Source organism: Ambystoma mexicanum, chromosome 7p, assembly GCF_040938575.1.
Source record: "Ambystoma mexicanum isolate Mex_15411 chromosome 7p, UKY_AmexF1_1, whole genome shotgun sequence".
Classification (NCBI taxonomy): domain Eukaryota; kingdom Metazoa; phylum Chordata; class Amphibia; order Caudata; family Ambystomatidae; genus Ambystoma; species Ambystoma mexicanum.
Genome location: NC_090939.1, coordinates 875,447,712 through 875,465,960, shown reverse-complemented (window position 1 = coordinate 875,465,960; position 18,249 = coordinate 875,447,712). Strand labels below are relative to the sequence as shown.

Below are 18,249 nucleotides of genomic sequence, written 5' to 3'. Positions count from 1 at the left end.
GCGCAGCACCAATCACATCAGTTAAGGAACCTAATCCATCACCGATAACAAACTGCGCAGCTCCTCCGGCCCCTGGGACCTAACAGCAAATTGAGCCTATCGACCACTACTAACTGAAAAACAAAAAAGCGAACCCACATTGCGAGCAGAAACATCTCCCAGCCCAGCAAAATTTGCCACAACCGTGCACAATATTCACCCACGCGATTTAGAAAACTGGAATAAAATTACACAACACGCAATTTAACACGGACGTCGTTTCAGCACGCAGCGCAGTACATTTACACCCTGATGTATGTCATTATTTGCGCGCCATTCTTCCCGAAAATCCCCATAGCTCAAACGGGGATTTTCGGGAAGAAAGGCGCGCAAATGTGCGTTTTACGCGCAAATAATTGCATGAATCAGGCCGTTAATCCAAGCCAGACCCTGGCCTTGATACCTATATTTCGGGTCCTCTCTCCAGCTTTACCGTATACGTCATTCCAAGGAGCACTAGAAATCGCCGCCTCATTCAAGTTATCACTTTAAACCGAGCTACATATTAGTCTGACTTCTTTCATGAACCGATATCCTCAAGGGTGAGGTGGGGTCGAGACGCCCTGGCAGGGACTCACGCAACATTCCTGGACAAGGTCACGTGGCGAAAGACGACTGCGGTGGGGATGGGCGCAGTATACATACTTGATAGCATAAAAGCTTCATGAGCCATAACCAGTTCTTCACTCCCTTCTGCTTTTTGGTATTCTCCCATCCCTGCTGTGCTCCCCCTCCAGATGTAATTCACTCTCCAATTCTGCGCTCCCTCCTTTCTCACTTCGCGTACTGGAGGCAGCTTTTGGTGCGCAGGGGCGGGTGATTGGGCAGCAGTGGGAGTTGGGGGGGGGGGGGGGGCACACTGGACAGCAGAGGGTGCGCCCCCACCTTGCTCCGCCACTAGCGCTACCTCGTGCTTTTTCGCATTCCCCAGTCCTGCGCTCCTTCCAGCTTCATCTCGCGCTCCATTCCTGCTTTGTCCCATTATCCATTCCTGGACTCACTCTTTCGTCCGATTCTCCATTGCTGCACGCCCTCCTGCTTCCTCTTTCTGTAGCCCTGCGCTCCCTCTTTCGTCCTCTCATCCTCCAGTCCTGCAATCCCCCTGCTTGCTGTGATTTGCCATTTCTGCACTTGACCGCTTTCTCTCATCCTTCACCTCTACAACCCCCTGCTTTCTCATGCTCTATTTCCGCACTCCCTCTGCTTCCTCTCATACACCATTTCTGCTTTCTCTCATTCTCCATTCCTGCACTCCCCCAGCTTCATCTCATTCTCCAGCGCTGCACTCCCCCGCTTTCTCCCATTCTCCAGCGCTGCACTCCCCCGCTTTCTCCCATTCTCCAGCTCTGCACTCCCCCGCTTTCTCCCATTCTCCAGCTCTGCACTCCCCCACTTTCTCCGATTCTCCAACTCTGCACTCCCCTGCTTTCTCCTTCTCCAGCTCTGCACTCCCCCGCTTTCTCCCATTCTCCAGCTCTGCACCCCCCTGCTTTCTCCCCTTCATCTCTGCACTCCCCAGCTTTCCCCCATTCTCCAGCTCTGCACCCCCCCTCCTTTCTCCCATTCTCCAGCTCTGCACTCCCCGCTTTTTGTCATTCTCCAGCTCTGCACTCACCCACTTTCTCCCCTTGTCCAGCTCTGCACTCCCCCGCTTTCTCCCATTCTCCAGCTCTGCACTCCCGCTTTCTGTCATTCTCCAGCTCTGCACTCACCCACTTTCTCCCCTTCTCCAGCTCTGCACTCCCCTGCTTTCTCCCCTTCATCTCTGCACTCCCCCGCTTTCTCCCATTCTCCAGCTCTGCACTCCCCTGCATCTCTGCACTCCCCAGCTTTCCCCCATTCTCCAGCTCTGCACCCCCCCTGGTTTCTGTGATTCTCCAGCTCTGCACTCCCCGCTTTCTGACATTCTCCAGCTCTGCACTCCCCGCTTTCTGACATTCTCCAGCTCTGCACTCCCCCGCTTTCTGACATTCTCCAGCTCTGCACTCCCCGCTTTCTGACATTCTCCAGCTCTGCACTCCCCCGCTTTCTCCCATTCTCCAGCTCTGCACTCCCCCGCTTTCTCCCCTTCATCTCTGCACTCCCCAGCTTTCCCCCATTCTCCAGCTCTGCACCCCCTCCTTTCTCCCATTCTCCAGCTCTGCACTCACCCACTTTCTCCCCTTCTCCAGCTCTGCACTCCCCTGCTTTCTCCCCTTCATCTCTGCACTCCCCCGCTTTCTCCCATTCTCCAGCTCTGCACCCCCTCCTTTCTCCCATTCGCCAGCTCTGCACTCCCCGCTGTCATTCTCCAGCTCTGTGGTCGCAGTAATCAGGCCCACTCCAGACCATGCGTGATCAGAAAAGCACAGCTGTTGGAACTCACCAACACATCATGTTTTCCATATGTTTCCCTAGGAGCGCATCACTTTGCTGAAAGACAATCCCGGTCAGCTAGGGCAATTTGTTGGCCACAAATTCCTCTCTCAGCACCTTCCACTCCCCCCTTGCAATTTCCCCCTCCCCTGTCCCCTGCACTTGCGCGTTCTCAATGTCACTGGGCCTCGTAAGATAGTTGTTGTGTCCTCCCTTGCCTCGTTGTGCTCTGAAACACTTGTGTATGAGCGTGATACAAATAAAATATCATAAAAGAAACGTGCCTCTGTACTTACTCTCACAAAGTTGTCAGGGAACAGACCTCGCCGCCCTTTCAGCTCGCCTTCCCACCAGCCCCCATCTTCTTTCTTGACGTTGGTGATGAGTTCACCTGCGGCGATGGTCAGCTCATCATCGTGCTGAGCCTTGTAGTCAAACTCCACTATCGCATCCACTGAAAGAGGCAAGGAAAAGAAACACCACATCTTGGTTAGACTTAGTCATTTTTTGGCCTGGGACAAGAACAGAGGCAATAATCAATTATGACTGAATTTTGGAGACACTCAAACGGCATTTTAGTTATATGGGCTTCCAGAGTTTCGAAAATAACATGAAAACTTAAGAGAATTTAAAATTGGAGATTTGCTGATCAACCATACTTCTGCGGTAAGCCAATTGTTGAATATGGCAATTCTTTAGTTTTCCCCTTTAAACATTCTAGCTGTGGTGCTTTACTAAATGGCAATTACTTATCATGGCCACTGCAATGTGTGCCTTTAACCCAACCTTAGAGGAGGACTGTTCCAAATAGTTTGTGTATGGTGGACTCAGCACCTGGGGTTAGAAGATCTGGGTGACCCACAATTAGGAACATGTCCCTTCCCCAGGGCTGAGGAAGACAGGAAGTCTGAGCATGGGCCAGAGTGATGCCAGCAACTTCAGGGCGTTGACATGCAGAGGAAAGTGTGTGTGATGGGAGAGAATGTACAAGACAGAGAAACACAAGTTAAATAAAGAGTACACCTGCTTGCAATACAACCTGGGCCTGTGTCACACATGGGCGGACCCCAATTTACAGGTAGACGTGAGAGAGCTCTACTCCAGAGGTGTGCTCTAGACCAGTTATTTGTGCACGAGTACACTACAAAACCCTCAAAACAACCCCACCCAATTCAGCGCACCTGTAAACGGATTCTCCAGTGCATTGCCTGGAAGGCCAACAAATATTGAGGCCAGCAGAGCTAGGAAACGCCTCTCCATCCCTAAAAGCTCACACATTTTCAGTTCTGGGGTCTTTAAACTGAATAAGTTACAGAAAATGTATACCTAAACCAGCTACCACCAGCTGGAATGTTAAAATCTAAGAAAAGATGGAAGTCGTTGGGCATCATTCCCAGTTTAGTGGTATTCCCATGGTATTTCCACAGAAATACCATAAAACTCAGCTACCGTTCCCACCACTTGCTCAGTCAGGTTTCCTGACGGATCACGAGTGGCAGCATGGCGTTAACCCCCCATTTCTGGAGTCCATTGGACTCAACGGAGGATTTGGTGGATTTACAGCAGGTGGAAGTTCTACCCGTGCCAAAGTTTGGCATTAAGAGGAGGATTTCCCCTCCAGCATTTAGCTGGAACTAAAGCTTCTGCTACGCGATCAAACTTGGGAATTCCGTGGTACAGTAAACTGCCAATAACCATTAACACTAAAACATTTGACCACACCGCCGAACTCGTAGCAAGGCCTATTTCCTCAGACAAAAAAAGGTTTCCCCTCAGAATAGACAGAACACCAAAAAAAACGCCCCACACAAAAGTATTAAAAAAAGGACAATGAATCCATTGGTGGCAAATCATGGTCATGGGCAACCCCCCTGGCTTTCTGTTCTTTTTCTGGCACTGAAACATATCTCAAGAAGCAAAATAGAGGACCACAAAGCTCAATTAATTTTGGTCCAGTGTATATGCCAGTCTGCAGAGCAGCAGCAAAGGTTGGTCAATAGTTGACACGGCCTGGTGTCCATGAAGGAGCAACGAAATGATGCAATTGTTGATGTGTAAAGCACTTAAACACAAGTGCAGTGCTTCACATGCAGCAGTGAAGTATCACCCTAACTTTGGACATTTTTCTATTGCCAACTTTGGGTATTGAAGTGGGAGAATGGAAGACCAGGCTCCCGTCCTTCACCTCTCGCGCTTGGCCTAAAGGGTCACGACCCAGACACCCGCCACGAGAAGAGTTTGCCCATCTACCAGACGACCAAATATCCTGGTACAGGAACATACGGATGTGTCCATCTGCCTGCCCAGCAGCCCGCACTGGCCATGCCGACACCTGCGGCGCGGATCAACTAGACTAAAACCTACACGTCGTTAGAGATGCCATGACGACCTAGCCAACGGTCAGCACACCTGTACAAATATACACACTGGACACTCCCCCACCAATCTACACAAAGAATATACTCAGTGCTATGACGTAGGCGACAGACATACTCACGGACGTGCATCTTTATTATTTTCCACATAGGCTTTCAAAATGCAGAAACGCAAGACGCATCATGAACTCATCTAAAAGAGCTTGCTTACGCTTCTCCTAAAACCAGGTGCCACAATGAGAAATATAATGAAGACACGATACTGGTCATAAGACAATATGGTACTGTAACCTAAAGCGCCTCTGGCCCAAACGGTTCCACCTATACCCCAGGCCTAAGTAGGCCGCAAGCAAGAGCTTCCATGGACGTTAAAAGAACAAGAGTCAGGTTGCTGATCCTGCAGAATGAGCCCGGCGAAAGCAAACAGCCAAGGTCGCAAACCCACATTCCGAGAGCAAACCATCAAGGGCACGATGTTGCAACCTCGCACGCCGCACACCAACGTTAAAGTCACACCTGCAAATTAAACCAGGCACACAGTGGAAAAACAATAATAATTGTGCAGAATTCTGCCTCAAACACGGTCCCACCTCACGTGACCAAGCCGAACCTGACAGGATGCCAAGCCCAGGAGGAAGAAGGCGTCTGGATCCCTCGTTACAAGACATAGGCAGATACAATTAAAAGGCTCAATGGACATCTGCGACAGTGGGAGTAGTCGGTCTTCCAGCTATGAATAAGTCCTCACATTGTCTGCACGTACCCATAGTGAAACATTGTTGCAAATGACAGGTACACCTAGAGCTGGGAACAGCGATGGTCCCAGGATGGGAAGCTCGCGGGCGCACCAATCAGAACATGGGGCTCCTATCACTGACGCCATTAACATTAACCAATCATCAGGGGTCTTCATGTAACAATTCTCATGTATCTAATTGTAGGGACAACCCAGATATATCACCTGACTAACCCTTGTCCACTAATATTGTTCTCTATACGTATGCTATACTAACCCTACCACTCGAGCAACCAATTAAGAGTGGCGATAGGTTTTTTGCTAACTTTCCAAGGTGACGCAAGTAGCGCGTCATACTAAGGTAAAAAGGGCCTTCGAGCCCTACGATTGTGTGTGTGTCAGGACGGACGCGTACGCTCCTTGACCCATCCCTGCCGTTTTTGTCTAATAAACAGCAGAGTCACCTTGCTTCTTGCGTGTGTCTCATACTCTATCTCATCTGGGATATACGGGAGGAGTTGGGGTCTCCCTGCCCGGAGGTCTGCGGACGGCCCGGCCGACCCCGGCAGAATTTCCCCCCCCCCGACAAGTTGGAGGCACTGCTGAGATCTGTTTAAGATCCGCCTTTTTATTTTTACTTTTTCCAGCCACTCCCGCTGCGAGGAGGCCCGGCGGCGCGGCCCCCTCTGCCGTTGCCCCCTTCTGAGGACTACAGGACCATCGCGGAGCTGCGAGAAGACCGGACAGCGCAATCCGGATATTGGCCCTCGGGAGCCGGTTGAGAAGTATCCCGCCCGCGGTTGGCGAGTGTCCAGACGTGGTCCAGACGAGGGGAGGTGACGAGCCGCTTGGAGGGGTGCACGCAGTCGAGCGGCCCCGCATCAAGAGAACTTGGTGAGCATGACACGCACAACAAGCAATGCGAAATTGTGAGGGAGGGGGGAGGAATTAAATACAGGAGGTGGGAGGTGTTGCACAGGTGCGCGGCGAAGGTTTGACAATTTAGTATTGGCAATGGAATGAATGGTAGTGGAACGAGTGCGAGAGCAGTCGGCTACGTCACGCGAGAGAGGGGGGGGGCGGAGCACGAAAACATCACATGCGGCCGCTCGTAGAAACTGATTGGCCTAGGTAGCGACTACGTGTAAGGGTGGGTGTGTGTGTGGTTTCCTACGATTTGGCATTTATTGATCAATGAGTAGATGAGGATCCCTATTGTTCGAGCAAGAAACTCGATAGGTAGATGATGTTTCCCTGTAGGCGGTAGCTAGTTAGTTGCCCAATACGGAAGATAATTGGCTGGTTAAGCCCTCCTGTTGAGGGGCGTATCACACGCGAGGCGACGCAGCGTGCGCAGTCCGATTATATTATTGATTTGATTACCTTGTTCCAGGAGTGACAGGAAGACAGCTGTAGGGTTAACGGGGGTAGATTGCAAGTGTATTTTGAACTTAAAGAATATATGAAGAACTTACCAGTAGCTCGAAGAGATCGGTGACGTCACCAGTAGGGCTTTCATAGGATATCGCGAGCACAAGGCATCTTCGTTTTGAGAGTGGTGGGGAAGAGAAATATGGTAAGGGAGTGGAAACGGAGATAAACGGCAAATGAGTTGATCGGGGAAAGGCGAAACGGGGACGTGGCTGCGCATGGAGAACGCCGGCCACGGCAAGTGTAAAAGGGGGAGGAGCACGTGAAAATAGGACGACTGTATAAGAGCGTCATAAGGGGTACGCAGCCGCTGGGGGGCTACGTGCGCCTCGGCCGCAGGGGGCCGTAAGGGTGTTGTATAAAGAAAGAAAGACAGAAGAAAATATACAAATGTAAAATACCATATTTTTTATAATTTTCCTTAGCGGATTATCTTAAGTCCCCAAACTTACGGGGCCAGGTAAACGATATAAGGTTGTATATTGTAAACTGCTAGTGAGATAAACTGCTACCAGATAGGGGAAGGGTAACAAGTGGAGCGCTACTATGTCATACGGGACAGGATCGGGAGGGTGGGGGAACACCCTCACTACCCCACTACAACACATATGCACAACACTGCCACCCCATAGGGAGAAACTGATTAAGTATAGCATAGAATGGACCCAGGGGACGGATAACAAAATGCTAACACCGTGGCCACCTAATGGTAGCTTCGATCCATATGCCCAACATTCACTGCTAAACCATCTGCACAATACATACAAGGGGAAGAAGTTGGCAAACCATGTGGAGGTGTTTAACTTATGGAGGATGTTCCAAGGGTCCCGACCAGGACCAAATGGAATGTTCACTATGGGGGAAACACCGGAAGAGAAAGAGATTAAGGAGGAAGGAGAGGATGGGAAAAAGGGGAGTGAAGACCCAAAGAACACGGGGAACAGAGGAGAGATAGGAGAAAAGAATAATAAATCAGATGACAAAAAAGGAACCGAGCAACGAGATACCCATAACACAGGGATTGAAAACAGAGGGAGGGGGGTTGTACCCTTTAAGAGAATTAGGAGAAATAGAAAGAGGACAGTTAAGGGCGGCTGAGGGATACTCGAACCCGGCATACAGCCCTCCACCATATGTGGCTCATAGGAAGATGGCAGCAGGGGAGGGGAGGACTGGAGAAGACCAGACTGTGGAAATAGGAAATGATGAGTGGGTAGCTGCACAGATATTAAAATTACGAGGTTCATTAACAGGAGAAGAGAAGGAGGTAGTAAAGAAAACAGACGAGGATAATGCCAGGGAGAGTGAAATGAGGGGGGAAGAGCTATTACGACAAAAGGAAGAGATTTTGGAGGAACGACTAGCAAAGCTAAGGGATGAGCAGAATGAATTGATCAAACAGCTCGAGAGGGAGGAGAGAGAGAGAGAGAGCGCGAGGAAAAGGAAAGAAGGTAAGAACGAATTGGAAAAATAAGGGAACGGAATGAGGAGCAAAGGAGAGAAGCTGAAAGGGTAAAAGCAGCAGCAGAAAGGGTATCAAGAGTAGTGCTGCGAGAGAAGAAAAGGGAAGAAGAAGAAAAAGAAAAAGAAATGGCAATGTGGAAGAGGAGGTTACTATCAGAAACAACTAAGAAATATGAAGAAGGGAGGGTGATAGAGAGTATAGTAGAAAGAGAAAGGGTGAAATGGGAAAGGAAGAAAGAGGATGAAAGAATATTGGAACAAATGAGTAGTGATGTGATGGAGGAATTAAAAAGGAAAAGGGAGGAAAATAGTAGGGAGATGGAGGAGAGAAATGAAGGAGAAAGAGAAGATAGGCGAAGGGAGAGTGGAGCATGGGGGGATGTATATAGAAACACAGAAGTAGCAACAACATCAGCACAAAGGGGAGCGGTTGATGAAGGGGAAAAAGGAGAACTGGACCTAATAGACTTACAAACAGTAACGATCAAGGGGAAAAAGACAGAGTGGGGGGTGCCGTTTATGGCTGACTTTTGTAGTGAGGAAGAAGAAGGAAGGAAGAAACAGTGAAAGGGAAAGCTTAGATAAACTATACCTCACCCGGACCAACATAGACTCACCATGGATCAGTAGGAGAAAGGATGAGCTGGAGAGAAGTGAGGAGGGAGAGCAAGGGATAGCGGAAAGACAGACACATGAGGCCGCACCATCCCCATCCCCATCACGCCCTCCCCCATCGCACCCTACATGCTCAACCACCTCACGCTCGTTACGCAAAATAAAACTCGCGCCCTTCACAGACGAACTGACACCCTATGCATGTCGGCTTAGAGACCTCCCTAGTCGCAGGCAGGACAGACGAATACACATGCCCACATTAAATACAGGAAATGATGGAAGAAGGGGAAAAGATGGAGAAGAAAGAGTTACGAGCAGGGGTAATAAGGACGAAATTGAAGATGTAGAAGAAAGGGAAGAGGAGGAAGGGTGTGAGGACTCGATATTATGGAACATAAAGGGTGAAACGAGACATAACTTAATGCCACTTTTGGAGAGAGGAGGGGTTAGACCACAGTATGTCCCTTGGAAGCATACAGATAAAGAAAATATAAAATGCAGGCTCCCATCATTAAGTGGAGGTGCGGGTAAGTGGATATATGAAATGGAAAAACACACCGCAGGACAGAAACTGGCAGTAGGAGATGTAAAGGGCCTTTTAATATCAATATTAGGGGATAGAGCAGATGACATTTGGAAGAGAGCGGGATTCCATGGGGTAACAATAACAAACACATCGCATGATGGGGCACCATTCGCAAACTGCAGACATGCACTATGGCAGGCACTGAGGGTACAGTACCCAGACACATCAGACATAGGAGCAATTACCTCCCGTAAGATGCGTGAGAATGAAGATCCTGTTGATTATATCCAGGAGATCCAAGAGAAGTGGCGCATGGAAACTAGAGAGCAATGGGATAAAACACCAGCAATATTCTATCATATACTAGTACAAGGGCTCCCAGAAGGAGTTCAGAAACAACTAAAGAAAGTAGTGGGAATGGAAGCAAAACCATGGCCAGAAATACAACTGACTATAGTGCATCATTGCAGGACATGGCAAGGAAAAATGAAACAAAAGGAAGAGGACAGGAAAACGGAAGAGGCTAAACTAGTACAGAAAAAACTTACTAAATACACAATGGAAGGGGCACTAATAACTACGCCCACAACAATGACCCAAAGCCCCACACAAGTAGTGGCTGCACAAGATTCCGCCCAAATACCACCTTCACAGACTGTAACACAACAGGCGCCGCCACTGCAACCATACACAACCAACATGGGAGGAGGACACCCAATGCAAGGAGCTGGGTATTATAATTATAACAGGGGGAGAGGAGGATTTATGAGAGGGAGAGGATACGGATGTAACACCCAACAGCAGGTGGGAGGACTTAGAAATTCCTACCCCACAGGGCAACCAGTATACCAGGACAACACAGGGAGCTTTCCATGGCAGAGTAGGGAACCACCAGTGTGTTGGAGTTGTGGACTATTAGGGCACATGTCACGCACGTGTAGAGTTAGACCAGGAACACCATCATGGAGTGAACAGGGACAACCAAGGCCCTCACAAGAACAGCAGGGCCTACAGCAACAACAGACGTTGCAACAGGGAAATGAACAACAACAACAAATAACACAACAACAGCCACAGACGAATTCACTGCCACAACAACAGGTAGCGATGACACAACAACCCCAAGCACAACAAACTCAACTGGGTAGGGTGACGGTCTTGGGGCACAACCCTTACACAGGAAATGGCCAATCGTTGTACCCTCAATAGGACAGCCCACAGACGGCCTTGGTGTGTCCCATCCTGTCAGTAACACCTAATAGTGCGGAGGAGCCACGCATAGAGGTAACGATAGGTGACAAAAAATTATCATTCCTTGTTGACACCGGGGCGACCCGGTCTTGCATAAGGGAAGGTAAATTTAAGATGTCAGGCGAAGCCATGAACACCCAAGGATTCTCTGGGGCTAGAGGGTTGGTTCCCTTTACTGATAACATTCCCTTATCTATTGGAGATTATGATCTGTCAGTTCCACTTCTATATTATAGTGCCTCACCAGTAAATATACTGGGGAGAGACATAATGAACAGGTTGAATATGACGATCTCCTTTACTGAGGACGGCATAATTTGCTCTACTCCAGGGATTAACATGCTCACAGCACGACAGATTATGCAAGCATACTGCGGACAGACAGCGATTAGGGCGGAGCCAGTAGATGGCGAACTATTCCAGTATGGAACATATATGGCATTTGCATGGATGCCAGGGATAGAAGGGAAAATATGGAGGAGGCCAGCAGCCTATCTGTTCAGACCAGAAACACCTGTTAATGAACCAGAAGGAAAGGTGGTTCTAAAGGACATTGAGAGCATTATTGCAACAGCTGATTACATTGCTGTACATGCCCAAGACAGAGAAGGAAGAGCATGGAGGGCAGTGATAGCACTAGCAGAAGGATGTAGGCTGACCCAGGTGTCAGATGAGGAGCTGTTCTCAGAAGAAAAGGAGGAAGGTGAAATGGTGTTCATGATGAGTGTAGAAATATGGCTAAGAGTGGTTTACAAACAAGTAGCACAGAAAATTGCAATGGCACTTGAGGCACCCGCATGCACCCCAGTCCCCTTCTTTAAGGAGGATATGTCAAAGGTACCCAAATCATTGTGGACTACTAGCCCCTATGACGTGGGGTGCATAAAAAGCATAGGGAGAGTAAGGATAAAATTGAAAAAAGGTGCAATACTCCCCAGAGTGAAACAGTACCCACTGTCAAAAGAGGCAGATGAGGGCATATATGAAACCATAACGGCCCTTATAAACAATGGCATATTGGTCCCCTCAGAATCACCATGTAACACGGCTGTGTACCCAGTGCGCAAGGCTAAAGGGGGGTCTTGGCGCTTCATACAGGATCTCAGGCCCTTGAACAACATAGTAGAAGCAGAATATCCCGTAGCAGCAAACCCGGCCACAATATTGTGTGGCATTCCAGCAGAAGCATCACGATTTACAGTGATCGACCTTAAAAATGCTTTTTTCTCAATACCATTGCACCCAGACTCACAAGATCGGACGAGCTTCACTTACAGAAACACAAAGTGGAAGCATACCAGATTGCCACAAGGGTATTGCGAATCACCCTCAATTTTCAATAGAGTAATACAGATGGATTTGGGTAACATTGAAGTGGAAAGCACAGTGTTGCAGGATGTGGATGACATAATAATTTGCAGTACAAACGAAAGAAAATGCAGAGAGGGCTCCTTAAAGATGTTGACAATATTGGCTGAAAAAGGTTACAAGGTAGACATGGAAAAGATACAGTACTGTCAAGAACAGGTACTTTACATTGGTCAACTTATATCCCAACATGGGAGAAAGATTACACCACAAAGAGCAGAGGCCATTTCAAGCACTCCAATGCCACAAACTGTGAGGGAATTGCAGCAATTCCTGGGGCTGTGCAACTACTGTAGAGCATGGGTATTTAATTACAGCTCGTACATAGGACCCCTGCTTGAGGCTTTAAGGGAAGCTAATAAAGGGGAGGAAAAGCTGGGGTGGACGATGGAAATGAAAGAGGCTTTTGATGAATTGAAAGATGCGATATCAACTGCTCCAGTACTGGCATCCCCAGACTATGAGCGACAATTTTATATATTTTCACATTGCGACTCAGCAGTAATGAAAGCAGTGTTGGCTCAAAAAACAAGCATGGGCTACAAACCAGTAGCATTTTACAGCGGTCACTTAGATCCTGTGATGTTAGGTCACTTCCCTTGCGAACAAGGTCTCGCTGCAGCTGCTTTTGCAGTGGAAAAAGCATCAGCAATCACCATGGGGTGCCCAACTACACTGTTTGTGGAACATGCACTATTTGCAATATTGAATAAACCTAAGTCCACCCTAACCACGCAGAGGGCATCAGGTTATGAGATCATTTTATCCAGAGCTGAACTATCAATTGTTAGATGTAGCACGGTCAACCCTGCAAGGTTCCTAGCAGAAGTAATTGAGGAGGGAGATTATGCCCATGACTGTACGCAAATAACTGAAATGTACTCATGTACTAGAAAGGTTGAAGAAAACGCACTAGAGGGAGGTGAGCTTTTGTTTATTGATGGGTCATCAACTATCGATCAAAGGGATGGGATAAGGAGAACTGGGGCAGCAGTGGTAAAAATGATGGAGGTACCGGTGTGTGTGGCTATGAAATGTGTACAATTACCACAGCATTACTCCGCTCAAGCAGCGGAATTAGTTGCACTGATCTTGGCGTTGAAGGAAAGCTTTGACAAACGAGTGACCATATACTCCGACAGCGCATATGTTACATCCACTGTCCACTCAGGGCTGTCGAAATGGAGAAGAAGAGGGTTTAGGAGAGCTGATGGCACTCCAGTGCAACATGCCCTCTTATTGGCTGAACTAATTGAAGTAATAAATGACCCCCAAGAATTAGCCCTAGTAAAATGCACCGCACACACCAATGGTGAAGACCACGTCTCGAAGGGGAATGCAGCAGCAGACGCACATGCGAAGTATGCTGCATACTTTGGTGAGATATGGAACCCCCCAGAGTCACAGAGAGGCAGAGGGAGGGGAATGGCTAAGGAGATGTTGATAAGAGAAGGGTACACCCATCTCCCAGCCACGCAGATTATGGAGCTACAAGCGGCTGCACCAATGGCCGAAAAAGAAATATGGGTAAAAAGAGGATGCACAATGTCACCAACCGACGCACTATGGCGCCAGGGTGGCACTGGAAAGGTTGTAATACCATTGGCACTTTTGAACACCGCCCTGAGCCAACTACATCATCCAGCCCACACAGGCAAGGAAGTAATTGCAGCACGAATTAGAGAAGATTGGTTCTGCCCCGAGTTAAATTCTCATGTGTCAAATTTTATCAGCAATTGTCTCACATGTCAACAGTTTACGGCCGGCCATACCCTAAAAGTGATAAGAGGTACTATACCCCGGCCAGAGGGACCTTTCCGGCATCTCCATATTGACTATGTTGATATGATCAACATATGTCAAGGAAATAGGTATATGATTGTAGTAGTATGCCCATTCTCTAGGTGGATTGAAGCAGGGCCCTGTTCACACCCAGATGCATTTAGAGCAGCTAAATTCCTAGTGAGGGAGGTCTTCCCCAGGTGGGGAGTGTGCGAGGTGTTAAGGTCAGACAATGGCCCACATTTCGCAAACGAAATGTTCCAGCATATCACATCCTTGCTGAACATAAAGCATACATTTGCATGTGCATACCACCCACAGGCCAACGTACTACTTCGCAATTTCAACAGGAAATGGAATAGTCCACGATTTACTGGCCCCCATCTGGTAGAGGAAGTATCAACAAGAGCAGTAAAGCTACAGGACAAGCGTGCCTGGAACCACCTACACGATGTAAAGATCTACAAACTCCAGACCCGCCCCAGCGCCACCGACAGGTCCATTGGGAGAACAGCAACAACATCACCAACGGAAGAAGAGAGTTCTACCACAGCCAACGACCCAAGTGTTCCCATACCCTGTCACTCCCCAGATTCCCCAGAGACAATAACTGAAGAAGAAAGGGGTGATCCCCATACTGCCCACCCCATGGTCACACGCTCAAAGAGTAAAAATACTTCCGCCAGTTGAGCCCAAACCCCCTGCCCATTGACCCCTACCCCACTACAGTAATAACTGAAGGACATTGCCTTGCACACGTACACATGTAAACACGTGAATGCTCTCTTTTCTTTTCTCTCGCACATGCAGGAACTGCGTATTATTGTATTGCTAAGAAAATAGATAACTAACAAATTCACTGCCCAGGAGTAGATGGTACCCTCAGACGATAACTACCCGGAAGAATTGTCACACCAATTTGTATATGAAATAAAAAGGCCAACGTACCTGAAAAGGAGAAGGGTACGTGTCTACTACACAGCATTCCTCTTGGCCATAGAATATTCAATGCCCCACCTCCACCCATACTTGCCTGTCCTAAGAGATAGATCGCTTAGAGTAGCGTGGGAACAGCTCTTCGCCTGGGCACTGAATGACTATTTGATAGGGAGAGCTTAAAGAAAAAACAACAAACATCATTTAATAACCAGCATATTGAGAATTTTCAGGCGGGCAACTTTAACGTCGCAAGAATACGCTGCCAGGACTGCAGCAAGGTAAGAGCAAAATGCCGGTGAAATTAGCATATGTAATAAAAATAATAGGGATTTTGATGATCACCGGGTTCTTGGCTGCCTCTGTATGGCAGTACAGCTATGCTATTCATCTTATTGCTGCACCCAAACCTAATACACCCCCATCCCCAGCTGCAACAGGTGTTACGTCAGGTGATACTAGTAAAATTGCACACAAGCAAAATAGAGTTAAACGCAGCACATACTCAGATAATAAAGGTATTGATAATTATATACAAGATTCAGCACACATCTCAAACAACATATGGTACCAACACATGACCCGCATTGGTAAGCAGACAACAGAGGACAGCTGCTACGTTTGCTCATTAATACCATACGCCATGAGCGCTTCTCGAACATTTGTTGCCACAGAAATAGATGAAGACAGCACGATGCATAATATACTTGGCACTGTTCCAAACGAAGGGAAGATTCCAAGGGACAGTGGTGCATATGGTGTGGAAAACACGAGACTCATACCCATATGAAAACAACTTCCTCAAGACTTATTTGAGTTACCACAAGAGCAGTCTACATGCTGAAGCATTCAAATACATAACAAGTGGTCCTGCAAAAGGGGAAACAAAGAAAGTAACACTGCAGTATTTACCATGTGATTCGTACGACACTGAAGTTCCTGGTAAACCAGGATGTTGGGAGAGGCCACTGGTGACGATAACAGGGAAGGTGTACCTGGACAACAATTGGGAGATAGGAGTGATTGGCAGCAACATGGTAACAAAAGAAACTATCTCAACTATCGAGGCACACAACCACAGATGTTGGACGACGTGGATCAAGTACGTACCCATGCTCACGTGGGTAGAGACGGATGAAGACCCAATAACAATACTGCCGCTGACTGCGCCTAAGGTATGCTACCAACATAAAAGAGAGGTGGACGTAGGATACAACACCAACTGTGCAAGCGTGATGGAGTTACCTGAGGGGGGAGCAGGAACAGCAGTAATAATGGACCATTATTGGGCCTGTGGAGAAAAGGCATACCATACACTGTCTCCCCTGTGGAATGGTGTGTGCACAATGGTGCACGTCAATGTACCATCACTAGTGGTACCCCAGAAGCATGTGAATGTGGCGAACTTTCCCAAAATGGATGAAGGGGACAAGAGAAAGAAGAGATCTGCACCACCTCAGGAGGAGCAAGGGAACAGGACCAACAGCAATGATACTGTCCTAAATAGAAGGAAAAGACAAGGAGAACCTCTGACAGGAAATTACCTGTGGGGAAGGTTGGAAACGGCACTCACTTCAATCCCGCCAGAACACAGACTATTCAGCAGAGCAGCAATGTTCTTCTCCTCAATAATCCATCCGGGACTGCAGGCCTAGGCAAACGCAAAATGGCTCCAGATAATTAGATGGGAACTAATGATGACCATCGATTCTACAGTAAATGGATTTAACGCAATAAAAGAGGAGCTGCGAGCTATAAGGATGGTAGCACTCCAGAACAGATATGTATTGGACCTCCTCACAGCCATGGAAGGAGGAGTTTGCGCAAAGATAGGACAATCATGCTGCACGTTCATTCCTGCCAACGATGCTGACAATGGTACACTGACAGAAGCAGTTTCACAATTGGCCCAGATGCACTCCAAAATGATGGATGAAAGTAACGGTGTGAACAAGGATGAGAGCTGGTTTTCACTATTATGGTCATGGATGCCATCTTGGCTGTCAGATGGACTGAAAATTATAGTTGGTTGTACTATTTTGGCTGGAGCTACACTGATCATAATAAGATTTTGGAAGGCCCGGAAGGCACGCACCACTGACGAGTTGCTTGAAATGGTCGGTATGCACCCCTTGATGCCAGCAGATGACGGCCAACACACAGGCATAATCATACAAGACAGAGAGAAGTTGTGCAACCAGATCATCACCAACCATCTGGACCCACCATCGGAGAAGATCGAGAACCCAAGAAACCCCAGGAGCTACATAGGGAAATGGGTATACTGTACTCCTGGAGGAACCTGTGAATATATGTATTGGTCATTTGAAGATCATGTGAACCACTATGGACATTTAGGAGGAATAACTAAGATATGGAGAGTAAGAGGAGATAATGAAAAGGATATGTTTGTGGTCGACAAGTCGACCAGAGGGGGGACTTGCTTAAACCTGTTTCTGGGTGACCCCCGATTTCTAACAAAAGACATCGGATGAGTCCAACATAGAGCGGGTAACATATAGTACCAAACTGGGTTGCAGAACGCTCTGCTTAAACCTATTTCTGGGTGGCCACCATTTCTGGAGCGCAGGTATGCTGGGAAACTGAGCCGTAGCCAGGATTGTCTGACAAGTGGGGCCTGAAGCTAATGTAGTTGGGCCCGGTACCCAGTCATTTTACCCAAAACATAAGAGTGGTACATTTCACTGCGGTACATAACACCGAAAATATGATTGAAATACTTATGGGGTGCTGGGGTAAGGCGTTAAAATCATTCGGGTTGGGGGGGTTGGGGTGGCATAAAAGTGGAAAAACGGGGGGCTTGTCCCCCCCCACAATTTAAAAGAATTTGGGGGTTTTCAATATTATGGCTGTGGTGAAATGTACCACTCTGTTATTGAGGTTGGTAAAATCACATGTAACCCTTGGTCCCACCTCCTGACATTAACATCTATAAATGGTGACACAGCCCTGCTGAGTGGACATTTACAGATTTTGCCTGGGTCTTGCTCGCTCAGGCCCTACACCGTCTACTCCTGTGCTTGGAAAGAAACACTGTAGCAAACGGGAGAAAGCATAAAAACTAGAATGCTGAGGTGCATTGTTGTGGCCCACTACGAACGGCCATGTTGGTGGCTATTTAATAACCATAATGTTAGATTATTTATCAGCTAACCTTCGCAAACACCAATCACAAGAAATGGTTATAGGATCCAGCAAACAAGTACAAATACAGTCTGAAAAGTAATGGAACCTCAGATACTGGTGTAAATCTCCAGCGTAATTTAGAAAAAATGTAGTTTTGTTATTAAATAGTGGGGGATAATATACAGAAAATGTTGTGGTAAGCAGACAATTTACACAGGAGGGAG

The 18,249-nt window shown here is 47.7% G+C and overlaps 1 protein-coding gene across 1 annotated transcript in view; it reads right to left on the bottom strand.

The window, feature by feature from the left end:
• SH3KBP1 (SH3 domain containing kinase binding protein 1) overlaps positions 1-18,249 on the bottom strand; it is a 1,496,599-nt gene that overhangs the window by 1,195,592 nt on the left and 282,758 nt on the right. The window contains exon 2 of the mRNA XM_069637105.1: positions 2,691-2,848. Coding sequence (XP_069493206.1) covers positions 2,691-2,848 — 158 coding nt within the window. The remainder of the gene's footprint in view (positions 1-2,690; positions 2,849-18,249) is intronic.